This window comes from Heterocephalus glaber, unplaced genomic scaffold, assembly GCF_053883595.1.
Source record: "Heterocephalus glaber isolate CG9 unplaced genomic scaffold, H.glaber_assembly_v1.0 deba00000546, whole genome shotgun sequence".
Classification (NCBI taxonomy): domain Eukaryota; kingdom Metazoa; phylum Chordata; class Mammalia; order Rodentia; family Bathyergidae; genus Heterocephalus; species Heterocephalus glaber.
The window spans coordinates 29,666,400-29,689,757 of NW_028258147.1; the positions used below are offsets into that span (position 1 = coordinate 29,666,400).

The 23,358-nt window shown below is 33.5% G+C and overlaps 1 protein-coding gene across 2 annotated transcripts in view; it reads left to right on the forward strand.

The window, feature by feature from the left end:
• The first annotated feature begins 6,375 nt into the window (after nucleotides 1–6,375).
• Nucleotides 6,376–23,358, forward strand: part of Slc25a13 (solute carrier family 25 member 13) — a 423,604-nt gene continuing 406,621 nt past the window's right edge. For both annotated transcript variants that reach the window (XM_087204454.1, XM_087204455.1), the window contains exon 1: nucleotides 6,376–6,423. In XM_087204454.1, coding sequence (XP_087060580.1) covers nucleotides 6,391–6,423 — 33 coding nt within the window. In that variant the 5' untranslated portion in view covers nucleotides 6,376–6,390. The remainder of the gene's footprint in view (nucleotides 6,424–23,358) is intronic.

The window sequence follows — 23,358 nt, forward strand, 5'->3', positions numbered from 1 at the left end:
CAAAATTGGAAATAACCTACATATTCAGAAATCAGGTGTTAAATACCTTATTATACATTCATACCATGGTTGCATGCACCATTTTACAATGCTCCATAATAGTATATTTTTTCACTTGAAAATTAGTTGCCATATGTCTTTGCATGAAACAGAATGCAAAGCAATAAAATAATAATAATCCAAGTTCTGTTTTTAAAAAATCTTTATTTTCACATATAAATATGAAACTATATGTACCAAGATGATGACGGTAGTTGTTTTTTGAGCAGTGAAAATTATAGGATGTGAAATTTTAAAAACCTTATGTATCATTTAAATTTAATACTATATTTTATTTACATAAGAAAATACTTTTTATACCAGAAAAAGAAAATATTGAATTTTTAAAGAATGTATGTAAAATATTCTCTAGAAAGGGTTATACGCAGTCCTTGTATGTATAATTAGAAAAGGACAGCACCTCTTATGAACAGTGGCAGAAGGTGTAGCTATTCTGCATTAACTGGAGTTCCATCAAGCCTTATTTGTTGTTGTGAATGAGTGTTAACCAGTACTTAGAATCTATGACTTGCAAAATGCACTCATTTACATACACTTCCCTATCCTTCCAAGATAAAGGTTTGCAATGCTCTGTGTGCAAAAGAAACATCTGAGGGAACTTGGTAACAGGCTCGTCCAAGACTGCACTCCAGACTGTCTCACTCAGCAGATACTAGGTGTGACCTAGGAATGGATCGTTTGAACAGGGCCCCTACTTAGAAAGACATCATTTTAAGAAAGTGTGCCTCTTTAAATACAAGGAAAATTTTAGCAGAGAGTAAGAAAGTGACTTCTTCAGAGGTTAAACGACTGTGATTTGTGAAAAGCAGACTAAAAGGACTGTTTCTGGTCCTGAACAGCTTCTCCATCCCTCCTACACCAGCTGACGAACATGCCCCCAGAGTTGTAGCCCCCGAGTTGTACAATGTGAGCCCTTTGACCGAAATCATAATGTGTGGGAAAAAAAAACAATCCTTTTTCCTTCAAAGTATAGTAGTTTGAAGCCCTGTTAAGATAATGACTTGGGCCTCACTTAAAAACCTGCCACATTCAACTTTATAAATCTCTGCTCCTACAGAGTGCTGCCCTGAGTACATGTGCTTTGTCTCCACTTGTGCTAATGGTTTTCTAAGTTCTCTACCAGACACGTGACAGCCCGGTGTCATAGTGCTGCTGAAAAATGCATTCTCTGTGCCCAGGAAGAATCTGTATAAATATCTCAATAAATAAATAACAGTTGTCATTTTCAGAATATGACAATCTCCAGCTGCCTGTGCTTAACGGGAGCAACGTGTCATTTATCCTAATAGATGTGAATGCATGTATTGTACATACCAGTGAGTCACCTAATTCTTATTCACTCCAGCCTTGGTCTCAGTTGGGGGCAAGTACCTATAACAGGGTTTGGCTGTATCAAATCACAAGCTAAGAAATCTTCGTCAATTACAGAAGCCCGAGGCTAAGGAGGGCGTTGTCCTTTCATACCTCCTCACAGCCCCCTCCGATTCCCAGGCTTACCCCAGACATCAGTCAACCTCCCCTCTGTGGAATTTCTGGGAATCTCTCTCCCCCCTGTAATTTAATGTGACTCAGTTGTTCTGTGTCCCAGATAATACAAGTGGTGAGAAAGTCGCCTAATCCTACTGGCATCCCCTCTTGTCAGCACCTCTTTATTTCCCTCTTTAAAGGCTCAACATGTTTTGATTTACAATAGCGCCAAGATAACTGCAGGTGCCCTTGCTAAAAAGCAAGGTTAACTCACCTGAGATGAAGTCTTTTATTGCAAACAAAAGCAACACAGAAGCAGGAAACACAATTAATACAGGTGCTTCCCTGAAACTTAGCAAATGCCTGTTGTCTTGAAAGGGGGAAAAATCCACATCATTGCCTGGAGGTTCCTTTCACGCTATTTCAGTGAAGGAAAGATTTAAAGTAGAATAGGTTTGAAGGAAAAAGGAAAAAACCCAAAAGGACCCCAGGTAAAGACTGTAAATTCTTTAAGGACTCAGGTTTTTCATGAGTAAGTAAAGTGTTGACCAAAAATGACCCCTACAGTGGAATTCTGGGAATGACCCATCCAATGAAATCATTAGTCCAATAGGCAATGCATTTTAGGGGTAAATTCATGCTAAATAGCATTCTTTGTAAAGTATTCCAGTTAAGACAATCTTTGCAGAAGCTGTCATTTGATTCTCCTTGGAAATATATAACGCATATATTAATTCTAGAAAAGCATTTGATTCTTTTAGGTGAAGGCAGATGAGCTAACTTTCTCCAGTTTTCTTCAAGTTCAGAGTTCACTGCTCTGTTGGTTGACAGTTCATTACTTTGAAACAGAAGTTAACTGAGTCTTTTATCATGATATGTAGGTAAATCTTTTCAGGTGGTTGTTAAGAGTATTTTCTGTTAGTGTTAAGAAATGATCAGAAAGGAAATCAAGCAAAATAAATGCTGCAGTCCTACTAAACAGCTTAATTTTGTGAATCTTGCATGAAGAAAATTAAGATAAAAAGCTCTCAAAAACAAAAAGGAGAAATTGTAGACTTAACAACAACACTTGACAAGCAGTTACATTTAAATTGCCAAGTATATTACATCTATTTTTAAAAATCTTGATCACTTCTCTAAACAAATAATGTGTCTTTTAACTCTTGGTCCTGATATTGATTTAACTTGGACAGTTTAATCAAGTAAAGTGTTACTTTTCAGCCTTGGCTGGGTCCCTTCTGATACTAATTTACCTAGGGGCCCACATTCCAATGTTACAACAATGAACCTCTCTCTGACCATCTCCTTCGTCTCCAGAACGCATACACAAAATAAGGTTTCAACAAATGCTTCTGGCCTCCCCACATTTCCTCAATGGCGAGGGTACATGCTCTCAGAGTGACAGGATGACAAGAGTGCATGCTCAATTACACCTGCTCCTCTTCTTAAGTAATTGCCATAGATCTTACCAAATTATGTGCTAATTTTCTCAGGCATACAAATTTAAATTAGAATGAAGGTGCTAAACTTTTATCAATTATTACAGCCTGATTGTTTGAAGCAATGTCTTTGTTTTCTAGATTTCTACTTTTCATGACCCAATTACAAATGGCTAAAGAATACTGCTATTTTGAACCCCAGCATATACTACTGTTGTGTTTCTTTCTTCATAGCCTGTATGTGAAATTAGGTTTCCTATATTCTGATTTTTATGAAAAAAGTACTACTTTGGGTGGTTCCCTATGACTTACGGACATACAGAAATAAAAACAACAAAGGAGTTAAGTTTGCCAGATTTACCAAACAAAAATTTGATGTGCCTAGCTGAATCTAAACTTTAGATAAATGATGAATTATTTGTAAGTAGTAATATGCCTCATACAAGGCATATTTGGGACATAATTACTCTGAAAGTTGCTTGTTTTTCTAAACTCAAATTTTTCTCAGCTCCCTGTATTTTATCTGGCAACTCTAGAGTTAAGTAGAACCAAAATTGATTTATATCTGTAGGTTTGTATGGGTAACAGTTTACTGCAAAGTAATGAGTTCTATTTTGATTTTGGTATTGGGGAAATATACGAGGATTAATTTAAATAAGATAAAAATAAAATATTATTGGCAAAAATATTAATCTGAATAGGGGATTCATGCCTTTTTTTACATTCTACTAAGATATAAATTTTCTCTGTGTGTATAAATATGAAAAATCTATTGTTTTCTGCCTGAATTAGCATTTGTTATTTTTGTGCATGACCCTCTAAGACACTTTCTATTACTCAAATCATCTGCAGTCACTCAAAACTGGAGGAGCCTTAGGAGAGTAACAAATGGAGAAATAGTAGTCTGATTAAAATTAGCTCAGTTGAAGGAAGAAGGAATTCTCTGCTTAAATTGGCCTGTCATAAACAAATATTAGGAAACAAATACTTTTGATAATTTTCAGAGTCCAAGAAAAACATCCTAAAGACAGTTTCTTTTCAAAATCCTAATTTCAAAAGCAGAATGTTCTAATTTTTATTCTTATGGTTCATGACTACTAGCAAAATAGTTGTAAAATCAACTGAAAGCATTTTATTACTATTTCTTTTACCACAGATTTTATATTGTAAGCCCAAAATATTTGTTAACAAAGTTAAGGAATTTGGTAGAAAAATATTACAATTTTGCATATTTTGTTTTATAATATATATGCTAATATTCACCCTATGTATGAATTGAAATGTTTCTCATTTTATAATTAAATTTATTTTTATTTTATTATCTTTCCATGAAACACCTGATAATTCTCCCTGGGTTTTTTCTTCCTTACTCTTAAAATAAGTAGGGTTCAAAATAAACAGAAAAGCAATGTTGGTACTTCTATTCTTATAGAATGGGGTTTTATTATGAAATAATGCACCTATCCATGTTAAACCTGATGTTGGTTGTAGTATGAAGTTCTCAAAATAAAATGCCTTGCTTTTTAATTGACTTGATGAAATCTAAAACAATACCAAGTGTTTCTTCTTGGTGCTGTAAGAGATGAAAAATGGGGTTATAACATGTAATACTTCCTGACAAAATATAGGTACAAGATCTACTTGTCAAAGTTTTCTTAATCATTGTTTTTAACTAGCTTTTTACAGTGTTCACTTTAAGTGTTAAGCATCTATTCATTTTCTGTGGGAAGATGCCAAATTTATTGAGCAAACTTCTAATATAAGTAAATATAATAAAATAATTTATATGTGTATGCATATATTATGATATGCTTTATTAGACTGTTATTTTACCATAAACAGTTCTGCTCTCTTGTGTTAACAACATAAGTAAAATAAGATTATCAGTTACTTTAGAAAAATTCAGAATGTCTACTTGTCTGGACAAAAAGCACAAGGTCTTGATCCTAAATCAATAGAAAAACTAGTCAAAAAGAGTCCAAGATGCTCTTGAAAACAGATCTGTTATTTGGCTCTGTACCACCCAGAAAGAGGGTACACACTCACTGCCTGCTAAGCTTGTGAGTCAAAGCTGTTCTTGGCCAAAGTAGAGAGTCAGAAAGATTTCCAAAACGAGGAGGCAGCAAACAAGAAATAAAAAGCAAGAAAAGCTCATGGAAGATGGTGGGATGCGGGGAGGAGCACAGGTGTGATGGATTAGATGTGTTGATGCCTCACAGTCAAGGCTACTCCAAAGGCAGAGAATAAAAAGTATCACCCAGAACAGAGGGAGAATATTGTTTCTTCAGCTTACTATGAACATCAGAGTCTAAAATGTGATAAGTGTGCCATGGAAGACAAAAAGGTCCTGTAGTTAAATATGCTGGGGAAATGTATATACTTCCCTCTTGGAGATTTATAATGCATAATCGAGCACTATAATTTCTAAGAGGTCTCTTTAAAAAAACTTTCAAATGATGAAAATATTTATTATGTATTAAAAGCGTACTAATAAGTTTTATCTCTTTAATCTTGTTAATAAATATATGCATCTTTAATATTGATTTCCTCATACTTATTTGAATATGAGAATTAATTTTTTTCAGAGAACCTGGTATTTATTGTATGAAGCTTTAGTGCTCTGTAGTTATTGGTTATTTGGATACTTGGGTTCTGGATAAATCAACAACTCAAAAGTACCTAAGGACCTTGTTTTTGTTACAGCTATGGTGACCTCTGTAATAAGCAGAACAGCAAAGGGGCTAAAAGCAGAAACTTTGAATTGGGAACCCCTGCTTCAAACTCTAGGTCCTCTACTTGCCTCACCAAGCCCCCTGCTTCTTTATGCCACTTTATGCTTCTTTCGCTCTGTCAAAAGAGGGAAAAAATAACAAAGGCAGGACCAATTTTGTAAATTCTTGGGGGAATCAGGTGAGATATTCCCTGTAAAGCACATTACCTACTGCTGAGAACTTGCCAAACAAAAATCTTCATAGTAAGGATCCAGTGTTCAAATCTCTTTCTTTATAAATTTGCTAAAAGAGTGAATTTAAGCCAAATTTTTTGAACAAATTTATTACCCAAATAATTTTTGAACAATAGAGATTAAATGAATATTGCATCTCTAACAAAGCCAACATGGTGCTATGGTCTAAGGTCAAATGTGTGTAAGTCTGATCTTACCAGACCTGTGGTGGGTTGAAAGGATTCGCTGCGAAGACACATCTTAAGGGCTGAGTGATTTGGTGAATGGTAGCAGATACTATGAGTGTGTAACTGTGGCAGGATGAACTAGCAGGCAAATACAAATAAGATGAGTTGGGTTTCACAGCCCTTCATGCTTCCTTTCCCACAGGTTTTCAATATCTGCTTTGCTGAAACATGTACAGGCTTTGGGATTTGTGTCTCAGCTCAGGTGAGAAGAATCCTGACACTGGCAGGTGACATGGTGAAGAAAAGAAAGAAAAACCTGACAGAGGTATGAGCCCTCAGAATGGAGACCAGAAAGCCAATCTGATACTGCGTTTTCCCCAGGGCCAGTAAAAAATCCCCACCTTCATCTTTTACAAAATTGAAAAGAGAAAAGTTAGATTTATAAAAACCCTTTTGTTTAAAAATAACTATAAATTCACAAGTTGCAGAGATAACACAGAGAAGTCCTCTACACCCCTCACAGGTTTCCTCACAATGGTTATATCTTAAGTGACTATAAATCAACATCAAAATAAGGACACTGAGATCTGTACTCAGTGTGTACAACTCAAGGTCATTTGGGGATGTGTAGTTTACCCCTGCAGTCAAGATACAAAACTGGAGACTTTGCTTTACATATTGTTCCCTTTTAAAGAGGTAAGGCTTTTTTTTATGAAGAGAGTTCACATTACTCTGAACATTAATTTATTTTATTGGTTATATTTCATCACTGGATGGAGGTGTGAGCATAAAAGTAGTTACTTGAGGGTTTGATACCACAGTTTGGTATTTTTGTTATAATATGGGATTGTGGACATTTCTTTTATGATTGCAATGGGTTTCCCCTTTGCTCTTTATAAATCTGGTCAGCATATGTAAATATTTTGGGAAGTAACTTTACATTCTAATTCAGTTCTTTCTCTTGGTCATCATTTATTATTGCATTGCTGGAAATGTACGTGTTTTACAAAAGGCAAAATGTGCTGAGGAAGAAGAACCAAATGGTAAAACAGATCCCATTTAAAAAGCCATGAACAAGCATAGAGTCATAAGTGGTGACATGAATAAATTGCTTTTGAAAGAAAATTCAGACTTAATATCATTACCTAGCCACAGCTGAAAGACATAACTATATTTCAAACAGTAGTAATAGCTGGCACTACTGGGTTAGAAATGATTTCATGATGACATCATAATGACTTATTAAAAAGAAAAACAAAGAAAACTTGAAATCTCATCATGCTGGTTGGGGAAGTAAAAATTGTATTGTGAACTGACCGGTTTTCTATCATATTCTATGCCATATTCTACTTTCATCATTAATACAAATAAAGTATGTCAGGATTTAAAAGACTGATTTTCATAGTTTTGGTATGGCTATTGTTCCTAGTTTGGTATACGGCACGACCATGATATTCATAGTTCAAAAATTGTTGAAATTATTAGATCTTCATACTGGCGAATACTATTTTATATATTATGTACATTTTATGTATAGATGAATTATTTCTGGTGGTGGTAAACAAATTTTGGGGAAAATTGAGAGATGGAGTGAACATTGATATCTACCAACTAAATCAGCAGTCTGACCCTGGCATCCCACCCAGCCTCAATTAACAGTATTGTGCTAAGTGTGTTATGTAAAAAAGGACAGTCTTCTGAAATGCTTTCATTGAAAAGAGATCTATTTTAATGTTACAACCAGATTTCCCTACAGATATACCAATGTATTTTCTTAGCATTCTCTCCTCCATCACAGTTCTTCTTTAGAGATCAATTTTTTTCTCTGCCTTGAAGTTCTCCTTGTAGAAACTTATTTAGAAAAGAGATCTTATAGTTTGTTAGAAATGTGTTAATTTTACATTGGAAGATGTTTTACTGGCTGTACAACTCTAGGTTGACAGTTATTTTCTTTTAGCATTTCAAAGATATCCTCTCATCTGATGGTCTCAATCAAAGTGACATTCCTTTTATCTGGTGTGTGTTTTTTCTCCATCCCTCTTTAAGAACTCCTATTTGTCTTTTGCAATCTGTAGTTGCACTGTGTATCTAGATGACTTTTTCCTTTTTTCTTGATCTTGAGTTTTATTGGGATTGGTTGTGTTTTTATTATTTTTGCTAAATTCTCAGCCAATATTATTTTGAGTAGTGCCTTCTCCCAATTCTATTATCCCACCCACCCCAGGATAATTGATTAGGCTTTTATAAGACCACCCTACTCTTCCCACTATGTTCCTTTGCTCTATTCAATCAGCTGTTAGTCTAATCTACAATTTAGCCCATTGAGTTTCTAATTTGATTTCTAAAGTTCTTTGGGTCATTTTTTATTTTGCCTGGTGATTTTTCATTGTCATTTGTTTCTTATTCATACTTAAGAGTCTTCTTTTTCTTTAAGAATATTACACATCCCTTTTATATCTAGCATATAATAATTTCTAGTCCTGAAGTCTTAGTGTATCTAACGTGTAGTCTTAATATGTTGTTGCTGCTGGTAATTTTTTTTGTTTTTGACTTCTGCTGTTGTTGTTTTTGTTCTGTTGACTATTGCTCATGGGGATTTATTTCCTCACTAAAAACATTTTTTTAATTCTAAATTCAGTCATTGGAATTTTGGCTATGGAAAATTTTTGAAGCTCAAGTTGAAAATGTTTTATATATGATTTATTTTTATTTCTCTCAATCACCTAGAGGCACTACCTAGAAAGAACCAGTTCAAATTATATTCTTAGCTCTGGGTTTTTCAAGGTCATTGACTTCTTTGAAATCCATCTCCAAACCCATGTAAAGGCTTGCTTGTGGTTTTGAATTTTCATGGAAATATTTTCCCAAACCCTTCTACTGAGAACCAAGTCTAAGACAGCTAACCATCTGTTTCCTATTTCCCTCCACTGACTGTTAGGTTTGGTTTATTAACACACTGTTCATTAATTAAAATTAATTGTATAATATAGTTAATTATAATATATTTTTCATTTCACTAAAAGAGTCACTTTGGGGACTTCTGGATTCATGCAGGTGTCTCTGATCCAAACTTTTTTCCTTGAACAAGCTTAGCTTCCTTAGGTCCTAAGTAGAAATGGTTCATTAGGGCCCAGGATGTGAGCCACCAGCAAATGTTGGATGCTTCCTGGGAAATTACCAGTGACACTACTTTTTCTCACTCTGTGGAGCCAAACTTTCTCATGATTTAGAGCTCAGTCTCTTCTGAGGTCAATTATTCACTTCAAGATTAAATATTGTCTCCAACACTCCTGGGAAGTCTTTTCTGATAACTTCTTTGCCATATTACCTAGAATAGAATTCAGAATATCATTTAAAGGCTGAATAAAAGCTATTACAAGAACTAAGGATAATACCCAAACAAGTTGGATGGGGAAATGGAAGTAGGACAAAGTGAAAATATATTTAGCAATCTTTGGGAAAATCAAGATAATATGTCTTAGAAATTGAATTAAACACATTATATAAAATTGTAAAACCAAATAGTATAAACCATGAAGAAGATGATAACCCTTTCAAATCATTCGAAGGAAAATGCATGTAAGAGGCAAATTAAGCAAACACAGACCATTAAGTAGAATTTTAAAAAGGACACATACATATATGAAAACACATGTATAAAAATGAAGCATAGTAAGTTCAGACAATGTAGCAAAATATAAAAGACAAAAGTTGAGCTAAATGTCAAAATTAAAATATTGTAGCAGAATGAAAACACACATACAATAAATGTGTTATAGACTTTGCATGAAAAGATTTTCAGACTGAATCACAAAAATTCAACTATATGCTAAACACAAAAAATGTTTCTAAAACTGAGTCTCAGAATGGATGAAAGATAGAGAGTGAACACATTATAGTATGTAAATAAAAACACAAAATTATGTGGGGCTAGGATATCAGACAGGAGTTAAATTCACAGCAAAGAAGCATTAGACATAATGAAGCATTAGACAAAATTGTACAATGATAATTCACAGGAAGCACAATAGTCATAAATAGTCTTATATTGAATAACAGCATAAAGATTCCTAAGGCAAAGCCTTTCATATATAAAGATAAATGGATATATGAAATATAAAATAATAATAGATGCCTTCATCTTCAAGTAGAACAAAATATAAAATACAAATTTAAAAAATTAATAGAGTAAGTATGATTTATATGTACTAAACCCCATATAGAAGAAAATACCTTCATTTCAAGTACATATAGAACTTTATAAGGGAAGATCATTTGTTATGTTACAAAATCTTAATATATTTCAAAAAGTAAGATTTTTGTTTTATTTACTTTACCTACAGTGAAATAAAACTAGTAATTAATACCTATATTATAAAAATTTAAAATTTTTAGGACATTTAAAAAATTGTTAACTTCTTTTAAATCATTTAGATGAGAAAAGACACCAAAACAAAAATACTGAAAACAATACACAAAAATATGTGATCAGAGGAAAAATTAAACTTTAAAGAAAACTTGCCATATTTGAAGAAATAGAACAACTAAATTGAGGATTCAAAATAAGAAATAGTGGCCACCAATAGACTAAATATAAGGGAATCAGAATTAAGAAACTAGTAAACAAAATATGAAACTTCTGAATAACTATTACAACAATAAAAAGGCTAAAATTAATGCATTCAAGAAATTACTTTTTAAAGAAGTTAAATGAATCATTAACAACTTTTGAGTGATAAGTAGCAGAGAAAACACAAGTGTTTAAAGTGAGAAATTAGGTTGAAAACCTAAATTAAATATTGTGAGAATTAAGAGGGATCTTTGACCAACTTCATACATATGGACTAGAAAAACTTAAATAACACAGATGATATTTATAAGAAATTCACATCACCAAAAATGACTTAAATGGGATATAAAATCTAACCACACTATTCCAAAAAAAATTATAAAAGTTATCAAAAGTTACAGGCATCAGGTCCAGATTATATTTTACCTGAAACCTACCACAAATTTCAAGGCTCAGAAAGTTCTGGTTGTATTGAAATAATTCTGAGGTAGAGACTGAAGAAAAACTTTTATATTTCATATGTATCTATCACAATAATCATATCAAGATCTGATGACACAGTAAAAAAACTACCAATATTTTGTATGAATATTAATTCAAAATAATAGCTTAGTAAACAGAATCCAACATCACTTTACAAAACATATCATGACCAAGAAAAAAATTAGAAATACAGTTTTAGGAAAATTAATATAATTTATGTTTCTATTATATCAGAAGAAACAATTGTATAATCATATTCAGAAAGGATACAAAGGCATTTAAATTCACAAAGCATCACCAACAAAAATTCTTGATAAAACAATAATTATTGGATATTTCTACTATCTGTTTGATTTATAGAGAAAAACATTGTGCTTAACAGTGAAATTGCTTAAATTTTTTTCAATAAGAAAAAGACAATAATAGCCACTACCACAGTGATTAGTTATCATTGCTTTAGATTTCTAGATGTGCAGTTAGAAAGGGGAAGCAAATGAAAAGACCTGAAGAGGCAAATAAAATCATTGCTTACATGTATAACTAAATTATATAGCTAGAAAAAAAAAACCTGCAAAAACTATTGCAAACAAAAGCAAAACAACATTAATACTCAAAAATCAATTATTTTCTTGTAGACAAGTGAAAGTAATTTTAAAATATAATGAAATAAAAGCATTTGCTTTAAGAACAAAATAACATGTAATAGAATAAACTTTAAAAAATGTTCAGGACAAATGAAAAAGTACTTTAAAAGAATGCAAAAGGACAAAACAAGAATTGAGCAAATAAAATTAAATACTTGGAAAAGACAGCATTTAAGGACAGCAAATTTCCCTGTACTAATCTACACATTAGTATTATCCCACTGAAATTAATGCACAAATAATTTTTAGAGTGGTCAAAAACTGTGCAACAATTTCTGAGATGAACTTATTTCCAAGATATTAAAATATAATGCTACATTAATTAAAACAAATTTTTACTTTTACATAAGAACAAAACATAAAAAGGCAAGTGAAAAATCCAGATGTATACCAAAATCCTCATAATAATGAGGATTTTTATAAAAAGAAGCTTTTCAAATTCATGCCAAAAAGAAAAATGGTGGAGTATTTATCTAATAAGTAGTAATGAACAATTGGATAGCCCAGTTCTTAAACCAAGATGAAATCCAATGAGATCAGAAACTTAAGCATAAAAAGAAACTCTAAGAACTACATGTTAAAACAGAAATATTTAACCTGCTGGGAGATAAAATAGGTAAAACTCTTGAAGTCATAGGCACAGGAAAGGACTTTCTGAACAGAACCCCAGTTGCACAGGAAATAGTACCAAGAATCAACAAGTTAGATCATATCAAATTTAAAAACCTTCTGCACAGGAAAGGAAACAACTGACAGAATAAAAAAAACCCCTAAAGAATAGGAAAAAAATTTTGTCAGTCATCAGACAGAGGACTAATATCAAAAATATATGAAGAACTCAAAACTTAGAACCCCAAAATAAGACACCCAATCAAAAAGTGAGCAACTGAGATGACTTAACAGAAGAAGTACAAATGGCCAATAAATACACGAAGAAATGCTCAACATTGGTGTCCGTTAGAGAAATGCAAATTAGATTTGTTGACAAACAGTTTAGATTCCCATTGGCATCTAAAGGCTTTGTAGAAGGCAAAAACAGGTACAATGGGAAACACTGAGATTCCATCTTACCCCAGAAGGAATGATCATTATCCAGAATTCAAATAATAACAAATGATGATGAGGCTGTGAAGATAAAGGAACACTTCTACTTTGTTGGTAGGAATATAAACTAATACAACCACTATGGTAATCAGTCAAAAAACTAAAACTAGAAATTCCATTTGACCCAGCTATTCCCCTTGTGGGTATCTTTCTGAAACATTTAAAGACATCATATTACAATGATACGTGCATACTTATAGCATACTTTATAGCAGCACAATTCATAATAAAATCTTGGAAGCGGCTTATATGTTCATCAGCAGATGAATGGATAAAGAATTATGGTATTTACACACAATGATGTACTACTGGGCCATTAAGAAAGATAAACTTGTCGTTGGTAGGAAAATGGATGTACTTTGTCATAATGTTAGGGAGATAAATCAGGTACACAAGCTTAAATATCTCATAGTTCCTCTTATATGAGAAACCCAAATTATAAATAAAGAGCAGAATAAAAATTAGATAATAGCAAGTAGGGAGATAGATCTTTCTCAAATGGAAAATGAATCTGAATCAAGAGATGGAAGGAGGGGGAGGGAAAGGGGGATGAAACAAGGAGTTAAGATGGTTATGTATATGTACCAACTCCACACAAGGGATTATAAGCATTATATACCGTAAATACGCTAATAAATGAGAGAGAGAGAGAGAGAGAGAGAAAGAGAAGAAAGAAGAAAGAATGAGAGAGAAAAGAAAGAATCTCTAAAGGTCGTAAAAGAAATTATTTGACAACTTTAAAGTCAATCTTGGAATGAGAGAAGCCTTGCTACATGTCACAAAATTTAGAAGCATAAAAGTAGATATGTCTCACACACACACACACACACACACACACAAATGAAAGGTGCCTTGTCTACATAAAATTTAAACATTTTCCATATCATAGATTATAACTAAAATTAGTGACAATTGGAAGAATATTTGTAATGTACTGCATATAATAAAGAGCTTTCTTAATATATTAACAATTACTGGGACTCAATTAGGAAAAAATATTTAAGAACTAGTAAGAAAATAAGGAAGAGGACTTGAGTAGGAAATTTATAGAAAAGTAAATTCAAACAACTTTAATGAATTGAATTGAATAAAATAAAATGACATTTTCAGCCTTGTCCATTTTTTAAAATGCTTATTAAAATAAAAATAATATATGTTTTAAAGCTATAGATTGAGATATGTTTACATGTCTGATTGTATCTATCTATTCTCTGTCTACAACAAACTAGAATATTTCACAACCTTAATAAAATTTGCTTATATGGACAGCAACAAGGAAACAAGGGCTGAGATGAACATGTACTTTTTATTGCAAACTATGTCGTATGTTTCAGGTTTTTTAACCCTGTGTGTATTACTTTTATAGAATAAAAGTTATTTCAAAATGTAAATTTAAGCAAGAAAAATAGAATAGGTTAGTCAATAGATTAACTAATGACACACAGTTAATAAATGGTAAACATTCCATTCAAGCCCAGGGCTATGATTTAAACAAAAGCACATAGGTATATTGTTGACATTAATTTGCATTATTTTTTTCTAAATTTTTGTCAACAATTCTAATGACAAGGATATTGTGTAAATGAGTTATGTCTTCAGGAAGGTTCCTGTGAATAAACACTTGTTGAAAAGCTGATATTTTTACTCTTTGTGCTTGTTTTTTCACTGATAAGAGATAGGAAACAACTTGTGACACCTTTATTTTTAACAAGCATCTGTAAGATCTAAGGTTTTTTTTAAAGCCTTCTTTTAAAAATCTTTCCTGCATTGGTAAAATTAGCACTGTGCATGAATAAATGTGTGTAATCATTAATCAAGCTTTAGACTTATAATCTAATATTGGACTTAATATCTAATATTTGTGACCTATTTAGCTATAGCAAGCTAAGGGACTCCGGGAATTTATGTCTGAAACATTGTGGAACACCCAGTTGAATCAGGAGAGTTTCTTTCTTTCTTTCTTTCTTTCTTTCTTTCTTTCTTTCTTTCTTTCTTTCTTCCTTCCTTCCTTCTTTCTTTCTCTTTCTCTCTCTCCCTCCCTCCCTCCCTTCCTTCCTCTTTCTCTTTCTCTCTCTCTCTCCTCCCTCCCCTCCTTCCTCTCTCTCTCTCTCTCCCTTCCCTCCCTTCCTTCCTCTCTTTTTCTTTCTTCTTCTCTTTTTAAATCACAGAATCTATTTACTAAAATTGTACCTGGAAGAGCACTGACCTTTAGACTCTAATGGCTTCCTTAGCATTACAACTTATAGGGTGAGTACTTTCCAATCTTTCGACCTACAAGTAAAGGTCACAAAGTTTTAGAGCACTAAGTGCCCAACTCTCTATTTGTAAATTCACTTTTGCCATCAAAAGCTAAAACCATTAGCCTAACTTGGGGGATTTTTAGTGTATGAAATGATATTCTTAAAAATCAAATTTATCTTTTGAGTGGAAAAATGGGCTTTTAAGAAAGTATATTTTCCTAGGATAATAGGTTTGACTAAAACCATAAAGGCCACTAAGTAAAACTTCCTGCTATAGTCAGGATTCCTGGATAGTTTTTTAAAAACTGAATTTGAAGAAAATGGGATTAACTTTTTGAGGACTCTCCATACTGATTTGTTTAATGTAAACAAATCAGCAAATTTTAAAGTAATTATCTAAGTAGTAAGATTATCATTCATCTTTTTTCTTTTTTGCTTATATTTCTAACATTCAACTAAATAAACATTTTAATTATGCTTACAATTTTTTTGTAGCCTTTTCTTTTGAGACAGGGTCTCACTATATAGTTCAGGCTGGCCTTGAACTCACTTTGTAGCCCAGGCTGACCTCCAATGCACAGCAATCATCCTGCCTCAGCCTCCCAAGTGCTGGAGTTACAGGTTTGCACAACCATGTCTGCCTCAATTATGCTTAAATTTTAAATGGAACATTAATTATATAATTTGTGTAAAAAATAGAATCAACATGTAAATTTAGGTGTTTATCCTATCAGTAATTTCTGATATATATGGTTTGTATTTAGATGTCCCCCCAAAGCCTCATGCAGATGAGGTGGGACTAAACCACTACAAGTGAGTGATTAGTTTGGCACTGCCTTAATCCCAGTGGTCTGGATGAGATAAAAAAGGCAGAAAGACTTGGTGAAGGTCTCTTGTTACCTTTGTTGCCTTGCGCACGCCATGTTGTTTCTGCTCCACCATGCCTGTTTGTCATTCCTGTCTTGGAGCCAGCTGATTATGGACTGAAACTCTACAAAGTGTAAGTCAAATAAATCCCTTCCCCTCTAACTTTGGGTGTTGAAATATATATATATATATATAATTTTAACTGCGATTAGGTTAATTGGTGAGTACTTTTAAGATTCTTCATAGTAGTGACATAAAAAAGGATATAAAGTTTTTTCTCTTTCATGATAAAATCTAGGCAGGAGTCCAAGGATAATAGTAGATCTGTTCCATAAAGTCCTCAGGAAATAAGGTCCCTTCTGTACATCACTCCATTCTCAAAGTTACATGATGATCTGTGGTAAACTCTCCAGCAATCACATTCACATTCTTGCCAGCAGGATCAAGGAGGGAAAAAGAAAAGAACAGGTTCTATTTTTGAACAGGACATCCTAAAGTTGAACATGCCCCTTCTGTTTACATGCCAATACCCAGAACACAGTCATATGGTTATGCATAGTTTTGCAAAAGGAAACAGAAAAAAAAAATGGTGGATGATGTGGCCAACTGAAAGCCTCATGTTATTTTTTTCTCCTTGCTAAATCCCATTGCTTCTTATAATGGTACACATTTTCATGTTACTAATATGAAACCTTTCTTATTTTTTTATGAAACCTTTCTTTACTCTGTCTGAATATGTAAAATTAACTTTAAGGCAAAAACAGGTACAATGGATAATTTTTAGAATAATGTAAATAATCAAAATTGACAAAATAGAAAATAACAGATCAGTTATAAAAACTTCTTTTATTGTTGTCTATCTGTGACCAACTTCCCTATAGCCAAGAAAAGACATTCAATCCAAGTGAACAATTTTACCATAACCCTCAGATTGTAAATAATCTCTATTTTATCCAAACTGTCTCAGAGAATAGAAAAAAAGAAAAGTTACTCCACTTGTTTTATGAGACTTGTAAAACTTCTATACCAGGGGTCAGGGATTTAACTCAGTGGGCCATGCCTGCCTCATGAGCACAAGGTCCTGAGTTTGATCCCCAGTACCAAAAAAAAAAAAAAAACCCAAAAAACCAAAAGAACAAATTTCTATACCAGACCTTGTTAGGTAGAACAGAACAAAATAAATTTTAATTAAAATCCAGTTGTGAATTTAGTTCAGTCTTTCCCTTCTCTTGCCGTTGTCATTTGTCCTGTCCACCACTGAACCATGTCAGTCTCACCCTTGATCAACACTCTGTGGAGTAGTCAGTGTGCTGGAAATGTTAGTCAGAACAATTCACTCATCACCTAAAAATCTTCCAGTGGTTTTCCTTCATTCTTGGGGTAAAATCCAAATTCCTTAACCTAGTTTGCAAACTTAGTTTTCAAAGTCCTCTGTGATCTGGCCTCTAACTATTGGAACTCACCTTGTGCCACATTCCCTCTCATTCACTATGTTACCACCACCGTGAGTTCCCAAAACCCACCAGTTCTCCCCATCCTACAGCTTAACTCCATCTTTCTATCTATAAGATTATTTTCAAAATATTTATGTGGTTTCCCTGGTTTTATTAAGAGTTTGGCTTAAAGTTAAGTTCACAAATAAATTTCCATGACAATCCAATCCAAAGAAGATAATCTCTACTATACCTCACTGTATTTTAAGTTTTAGTAGGGCTCTTACCACTCAGTGTGTGGTATTTCTTACTTCTTGCTTATTTTTTTAAAACCTCTTTCTGTTAAACTTTTAACTCCGCTATAGTGTAAATCCCTATATCCTTAGCACTGTGTCCTTAGCACATAGAACAGCACTTTGTATGTCACTCAATAAATTTTAAAGAATGAGTAATCAATGAATTAACAAGCAAATGGGAAGCTCTCTAATCTACTTTTAATAAATTCCCATAAAGACAATTCAACTTTCTCATTAAGACAGATGTTCCCTTATTAGGTAGGTTTTAGCAAATCAATGATTTTTAATTTTCACTGTATGTACAGAGGAAAGATGACTTTCCATCGAACTCTCTCTAAACTTTAATTTGACTAAATGAATTACATGTGGTCATGGAAATTATAATTTGTGGAATGATTTGGATGTATATTTTATCATTACCTGGAGTAGAATGTGTGTTTTATAAATAGTGATTAACTGGGCCTTCCTTACTCTATACTACAATTGTAAAATGAAGCCCATTGTAAAAAGAAACCCATGGTAAGTGTTCTCTCTCTTTTAGACCACAAGGATAACACCAATGTACCAGACATAGTAAGAAGGTTGAATTCTTAACTTTTCCACCACAGATGCTAAAGACATGTAAACATAACTTGAGGTACTCAGACCACCACAGAACTTTCTCCTTTAACTCAGAGAAAATGAACCTCCACATACTTGTCACCTCTCCATCTATAGCACATCTTTAATGTTTCACATTTTATATTCACTTCAGCAGAGTATGGAAATGGTTAGTCATTTAAATGGTTCCAAAGCTACTGTTAAGTAAAATACTTAAATGTAGAACAGATGTTCAAGTACTGGGCAATAAAGACATTATTTAGGGCAACTCAAAAGCAGATAAAGGGGTAAGGGAGATCAACTCATGATGGATGAGCATCTTCAGCCTCAGCAACTGCAATGAGAAGCAGCAGAAGGTGAGAGTCATCAAAAGGTGTTGTAGTATCCACCATTTTGTGAAGGGATTAGGCATCAAACATGAGCCTCCACTTCTGGTTGCTCCATTATGTTTAGACAAGACACGATGTCCTTAACCATGATTTCTTAATTTTTTCCTCAGAGGTTGCCAAAAAAATCCAGGAGGAGGAGAGGTGGGGGGAACTTCAGTCCCTTGTCCCCATTTCCATTGCTTCAACCTCAGTGGTTCTATAGATTAGAGTCAAAAGAATAAATATTGTGCTGTATGGGACATTATAGAATTATTCTAATAATTAGAATTATTAGATAATTAGCATTATTCTAATTATCCTGAAGAATTCAATAGCTATGAAAGTTTTAATTTTTTATGAAAAAGAATAATGAGAAGGGGGATTTTCCCTAAGCTCAGTAAATCCTAAACTTGTATAAATAAAGTAGCATATACTTACAGGTTTAGGAATAGATACCTAGATGAAATGAATAAGTGCACAAATATACTAAAATACAATATATAGGAATTTTTGTATGATAGGGTGTTACTTTAAGTCCAATTGAAAATGATTATTCAATATATGACATAGGAGAGACCCTCTCACATAATTGCCTGAGGAGTTAATGATTTCAGTGTAAGAAGTAAAATCCTGTAAGTATTTCAATAAAACATAGAAGAAATTTTTTTTTAACTTGAAGTAGCAAAGATTAGAGGGTTGATCAGGACACCAAAACCAGAAATTCTAAAGCAAACTGTTAACAAGTTTAACTATGTAAAAATTAAAGATGCCTGGGCCAGGGATTTAGTTCAGTGATTCTGCGCCTGCCTCGCAAGCTCATGGTCCCGAGTTTGATCCCCGGTACCAAAAACAAAACCGAAAAAACAACCAAAGATGGCATATGACAAAAACTTTAAAAGAAAGATTGAAAGACAAAAGCCAAGGAACATACTTGGAATATATATGCCAACAACAGGCTAATATTCTTTTTTTGGTACTGGGGATCGAACTCGGGTCCTTGTGCTTGTGAGGCAGGCAGTGAAAACACTGAGCTAAATCCCCGCCAACAGGCAAATATTCTTGACATATCAAGTTATAGTTTAACTATAAGACAAAAAGACAAAAAGTACTATAACATTAATTATACTTTAATAAAGAAATTTAAATGGATAATAAATATATGAAAGTTAAACCTCATTGGTCATAAAAAACAAATTATTTTTTTAAAATTGATAATACATAGTTTTATCAAACATGTAAAATGATACTCCAGTATATTCTAGCTATATACAATTTGGGCACAACCTCTGAGAGGGAGCATTTAATCAGTATGTGTGAAAAGTGAAAATGTGCATACTTTTGACCCAGAAATTCTGTTTCCCAGAGTTTATTCTAAGAAAATAACCAGATATATTTTCATACATACACAAAAATAGGAAAGATGTTCATTGCAGACTTATTAATAATATTGAAACTTTTGAAACAACCTGTGTTCTACTTATTACTCAGGATAAGCTGGCTGCATTGCTGTGGCAAATTCTGAGATCATGCAGGCTTTACATCTAAAAGTTTATTTTGTTGCTCATACAAAGTTCACTGGTGACTTTAGGGCAAAATCATTTTCCAGAGATTTCCATCCTATAACATCATCCTTTCTGTATAATGTAGCAGGGCAGAGCTGTGCAAAGGCTCATTACTGACTCAGGGTGTAATGGCATATATCATTTATCATCTCCACTTAAAACTTATTGGCCAGAACCAGTCAAATGACCTGTCTAATGTCAAGGAATGGGGATGTGTATCTTACGTTCCCGAGAAGAGAAGAGAATGTTTATGAACTGTAATAATCCCTATCATACTTGACCACTAAAGGTGCTACAGGTCATTATTTACTAACTCAAAAGCTTTCCCATAATACATTATTTAGGGAGAAAAAACATGTTTTGGATAATTCATTTGTTAGGAGGCAAGGGAAAGATGTAGCATATACAGAAAAAAATAGGCAAGCATATATCTCTAGATACAAATTGAAAAAATTGAAGGATTTATATACTAAAAAGTTAATATAATTATTTTTGAGTGATAGGATTATGGATATCTAAGACTCAAGTTTGTTTGACTCAAGTTTAGTTGATATTGTATGTCTCCATAAAGCATAGTAACTAGCATTATGGATTACATCAGAATTTACACTGGATTAACTATTATTACTCTTTTAATCCTCTGAATAACTGACATAAAGGTTTTATTATATTTATTTAACACATGAAAATCTAACTCAGAATTTAAGTGGTTTACCCAATATTAGTCAATAAGTTGCACTGGTAGGATCTACCAAATTTAAGTACCATGCTTCTTTTTAAAATAAAGGCACTAGATTCTTTGGACCCTAAAATGAAATCTTTTTCATTCCAGCAGAGTAGAACCTCCTAGATTTTTGCCATATGATTCATTTACCATGTCTGAGAATACTCAGGAGATGTATTTTTTTTTAACAAAATAAACATGAATTCAGAGAAAACTTCTTGCCTCATTATGTTTCAGTACACTTTTCCCTTCATATTCATGCCTTCCTTATTAACTCCCTCTTCGAGTTCTTTCCTCTTTTAGGCAGTTTTTCAAGAAACAACTAGGCCAAAATGAACTTCACTCTTTTAGTTTTACTGGTGATCATTTCTCTGTGCCTGTACTCTATTCATTCTGCTTTCTGTGCACTGATCTAAGTGAACCATTTTGTTCATCTGAGAAGCCTTCCTACATTCAACTCATCTGAGCCTGAACTTCAGCTAATTTTAGATTTCTCCAGATTTTATGTATATGATAGTAATCCTATTTTATCACATATATGTTTGTATTCCCATTTGGGCAACATTTGTTGATTTACTAAGTTTCTGGAAGACCACGACTGTACTCTCTGGTCTCTGCTTCTGTGGTATTTACAGTGTGGTAACCATGGCCAAGCATCATCTCACCTTCCAGAAACTGCTGTGAGAATCATAGTTAAGTGGCAGTCCCAGCTGTCACCTTTCTAGAGCTGCTACCTCATTCATGATGAGACCATTTGCCCTAAGCTTCTCCCAGCTAATATCTAAGCATGGCAGAGTATTGATGCTGGCCCATTCTGTAGGATGCAGGGCTCCTCTAACGAGCAACTTCAGCTCTGTGTACCTGTTTTCTGTGGTTGCCAAAACAAATTATGGCAAGTTGGGTGGATTAAAACAGCAGAAATATATCCTTTCACAGCTTTGGGCCAGAAAGTGAAATCTGAGTGTTGGCAGGACTGGTTCCTTCCAGAGGCTCTGGGGGAGAATCCAGTTCATGCTTCTCCCCTAACGAGCTGCCCACAGTCCTTGTTAACACTCAGCTCATAGCTGCATAGCTGCAATATCTGTCTGTCTTCATATGACCATCTCTGTGTTTGTGTCCTCTTTCCAGGACATTTGTCATTTCATTTATAGTCCACCTAAGTAATCTAGAATTATCTCATGTCAACATCTTTAATCATGTCTGCAAACACATCTTTTTCAAATAGTCACACTTGTAAGTCTCAAGGGAACTTGTCTTGGAGACTGAGAGGGGATGGGACCATTCAGCCCACTCTGCTCAAGGACTTCTGATTGACCTGGCCAGAACTTTCTCAGAACCACACTGTGGTCAGAGACCTTCATACCTAATCCTGTTTCCCTGTCTCTTTTCACATATGTCAGACTTCCATTGTTCTGAAGGCTCTCCCTGTTTATTCCTATTCCTCACTCCCTACTCCTTTCCTTGTTCTCATAGGTACTTCACCAATAAATCTCTTGCACATATCTTGGCAACTGCTTCTTGGTGGACCTAAACTGATACATGTATCTGATGAGTGCTTAATATTTGTTTTGGAATGCACATTACTGCAATAGTGTCTTCTTTCTATCATACTGGAGTACAAGACAAAATTGGATTTTAATACAAGACTGATTTTCCTGCATCATTAGTCCTTCTTTTTTTATAGCATAAGCCAGTCATTCTTAAAATTTTTCTGTCTTCCCGTATGTTGCATTCCCCAGACTGCTGTGTAAAAGCAGAGAAAGCAAATTTTCGTCAGTCGTGCCCTGCTAACACAAACCCTATTTCTTTTCTATCTCACTCTAGGATGCACAAAATAATAAAATGACTTGGATGATCTGGAGCTACTCTGTTCTTAAAAGTAAATGATTTGTAAACTTTGGACCTTTCTCTTATTACTAATACAACTTCTTTCATAATTTATTCTGACATACCCATGTGTTGTAACATCACAGCTGAGAACATTGCTATAAACATAAGAATCCAAAGCCCACAAAAGTGTCCATCATATGACTACCAATAATAAAGCCATGCTTTATGAATGGAATCATAAATGATTTTGTAATCAAAGTAATAAACGCAGCTCAGAAAATATTAATGCACTTCAGTTGGTAATTGCATTTGCCATTATCAAGTGCTCAGTAATATAGTACTTAGCTATTCTAAAGTCACTCAGGTATGATAAACAATTAAACATGAGTCTTGGGAATAGCTTTATTTAGCCTTCTTCAATTATAGAACCATGTATAATGTTCAGGCTTTTTTTTTTACTTCAAGTTCATGAGACAATAGTACTTTATTTCACTTTTTAAAAATTTATTTATATTTTTGACTGACAAATCATAATTGTA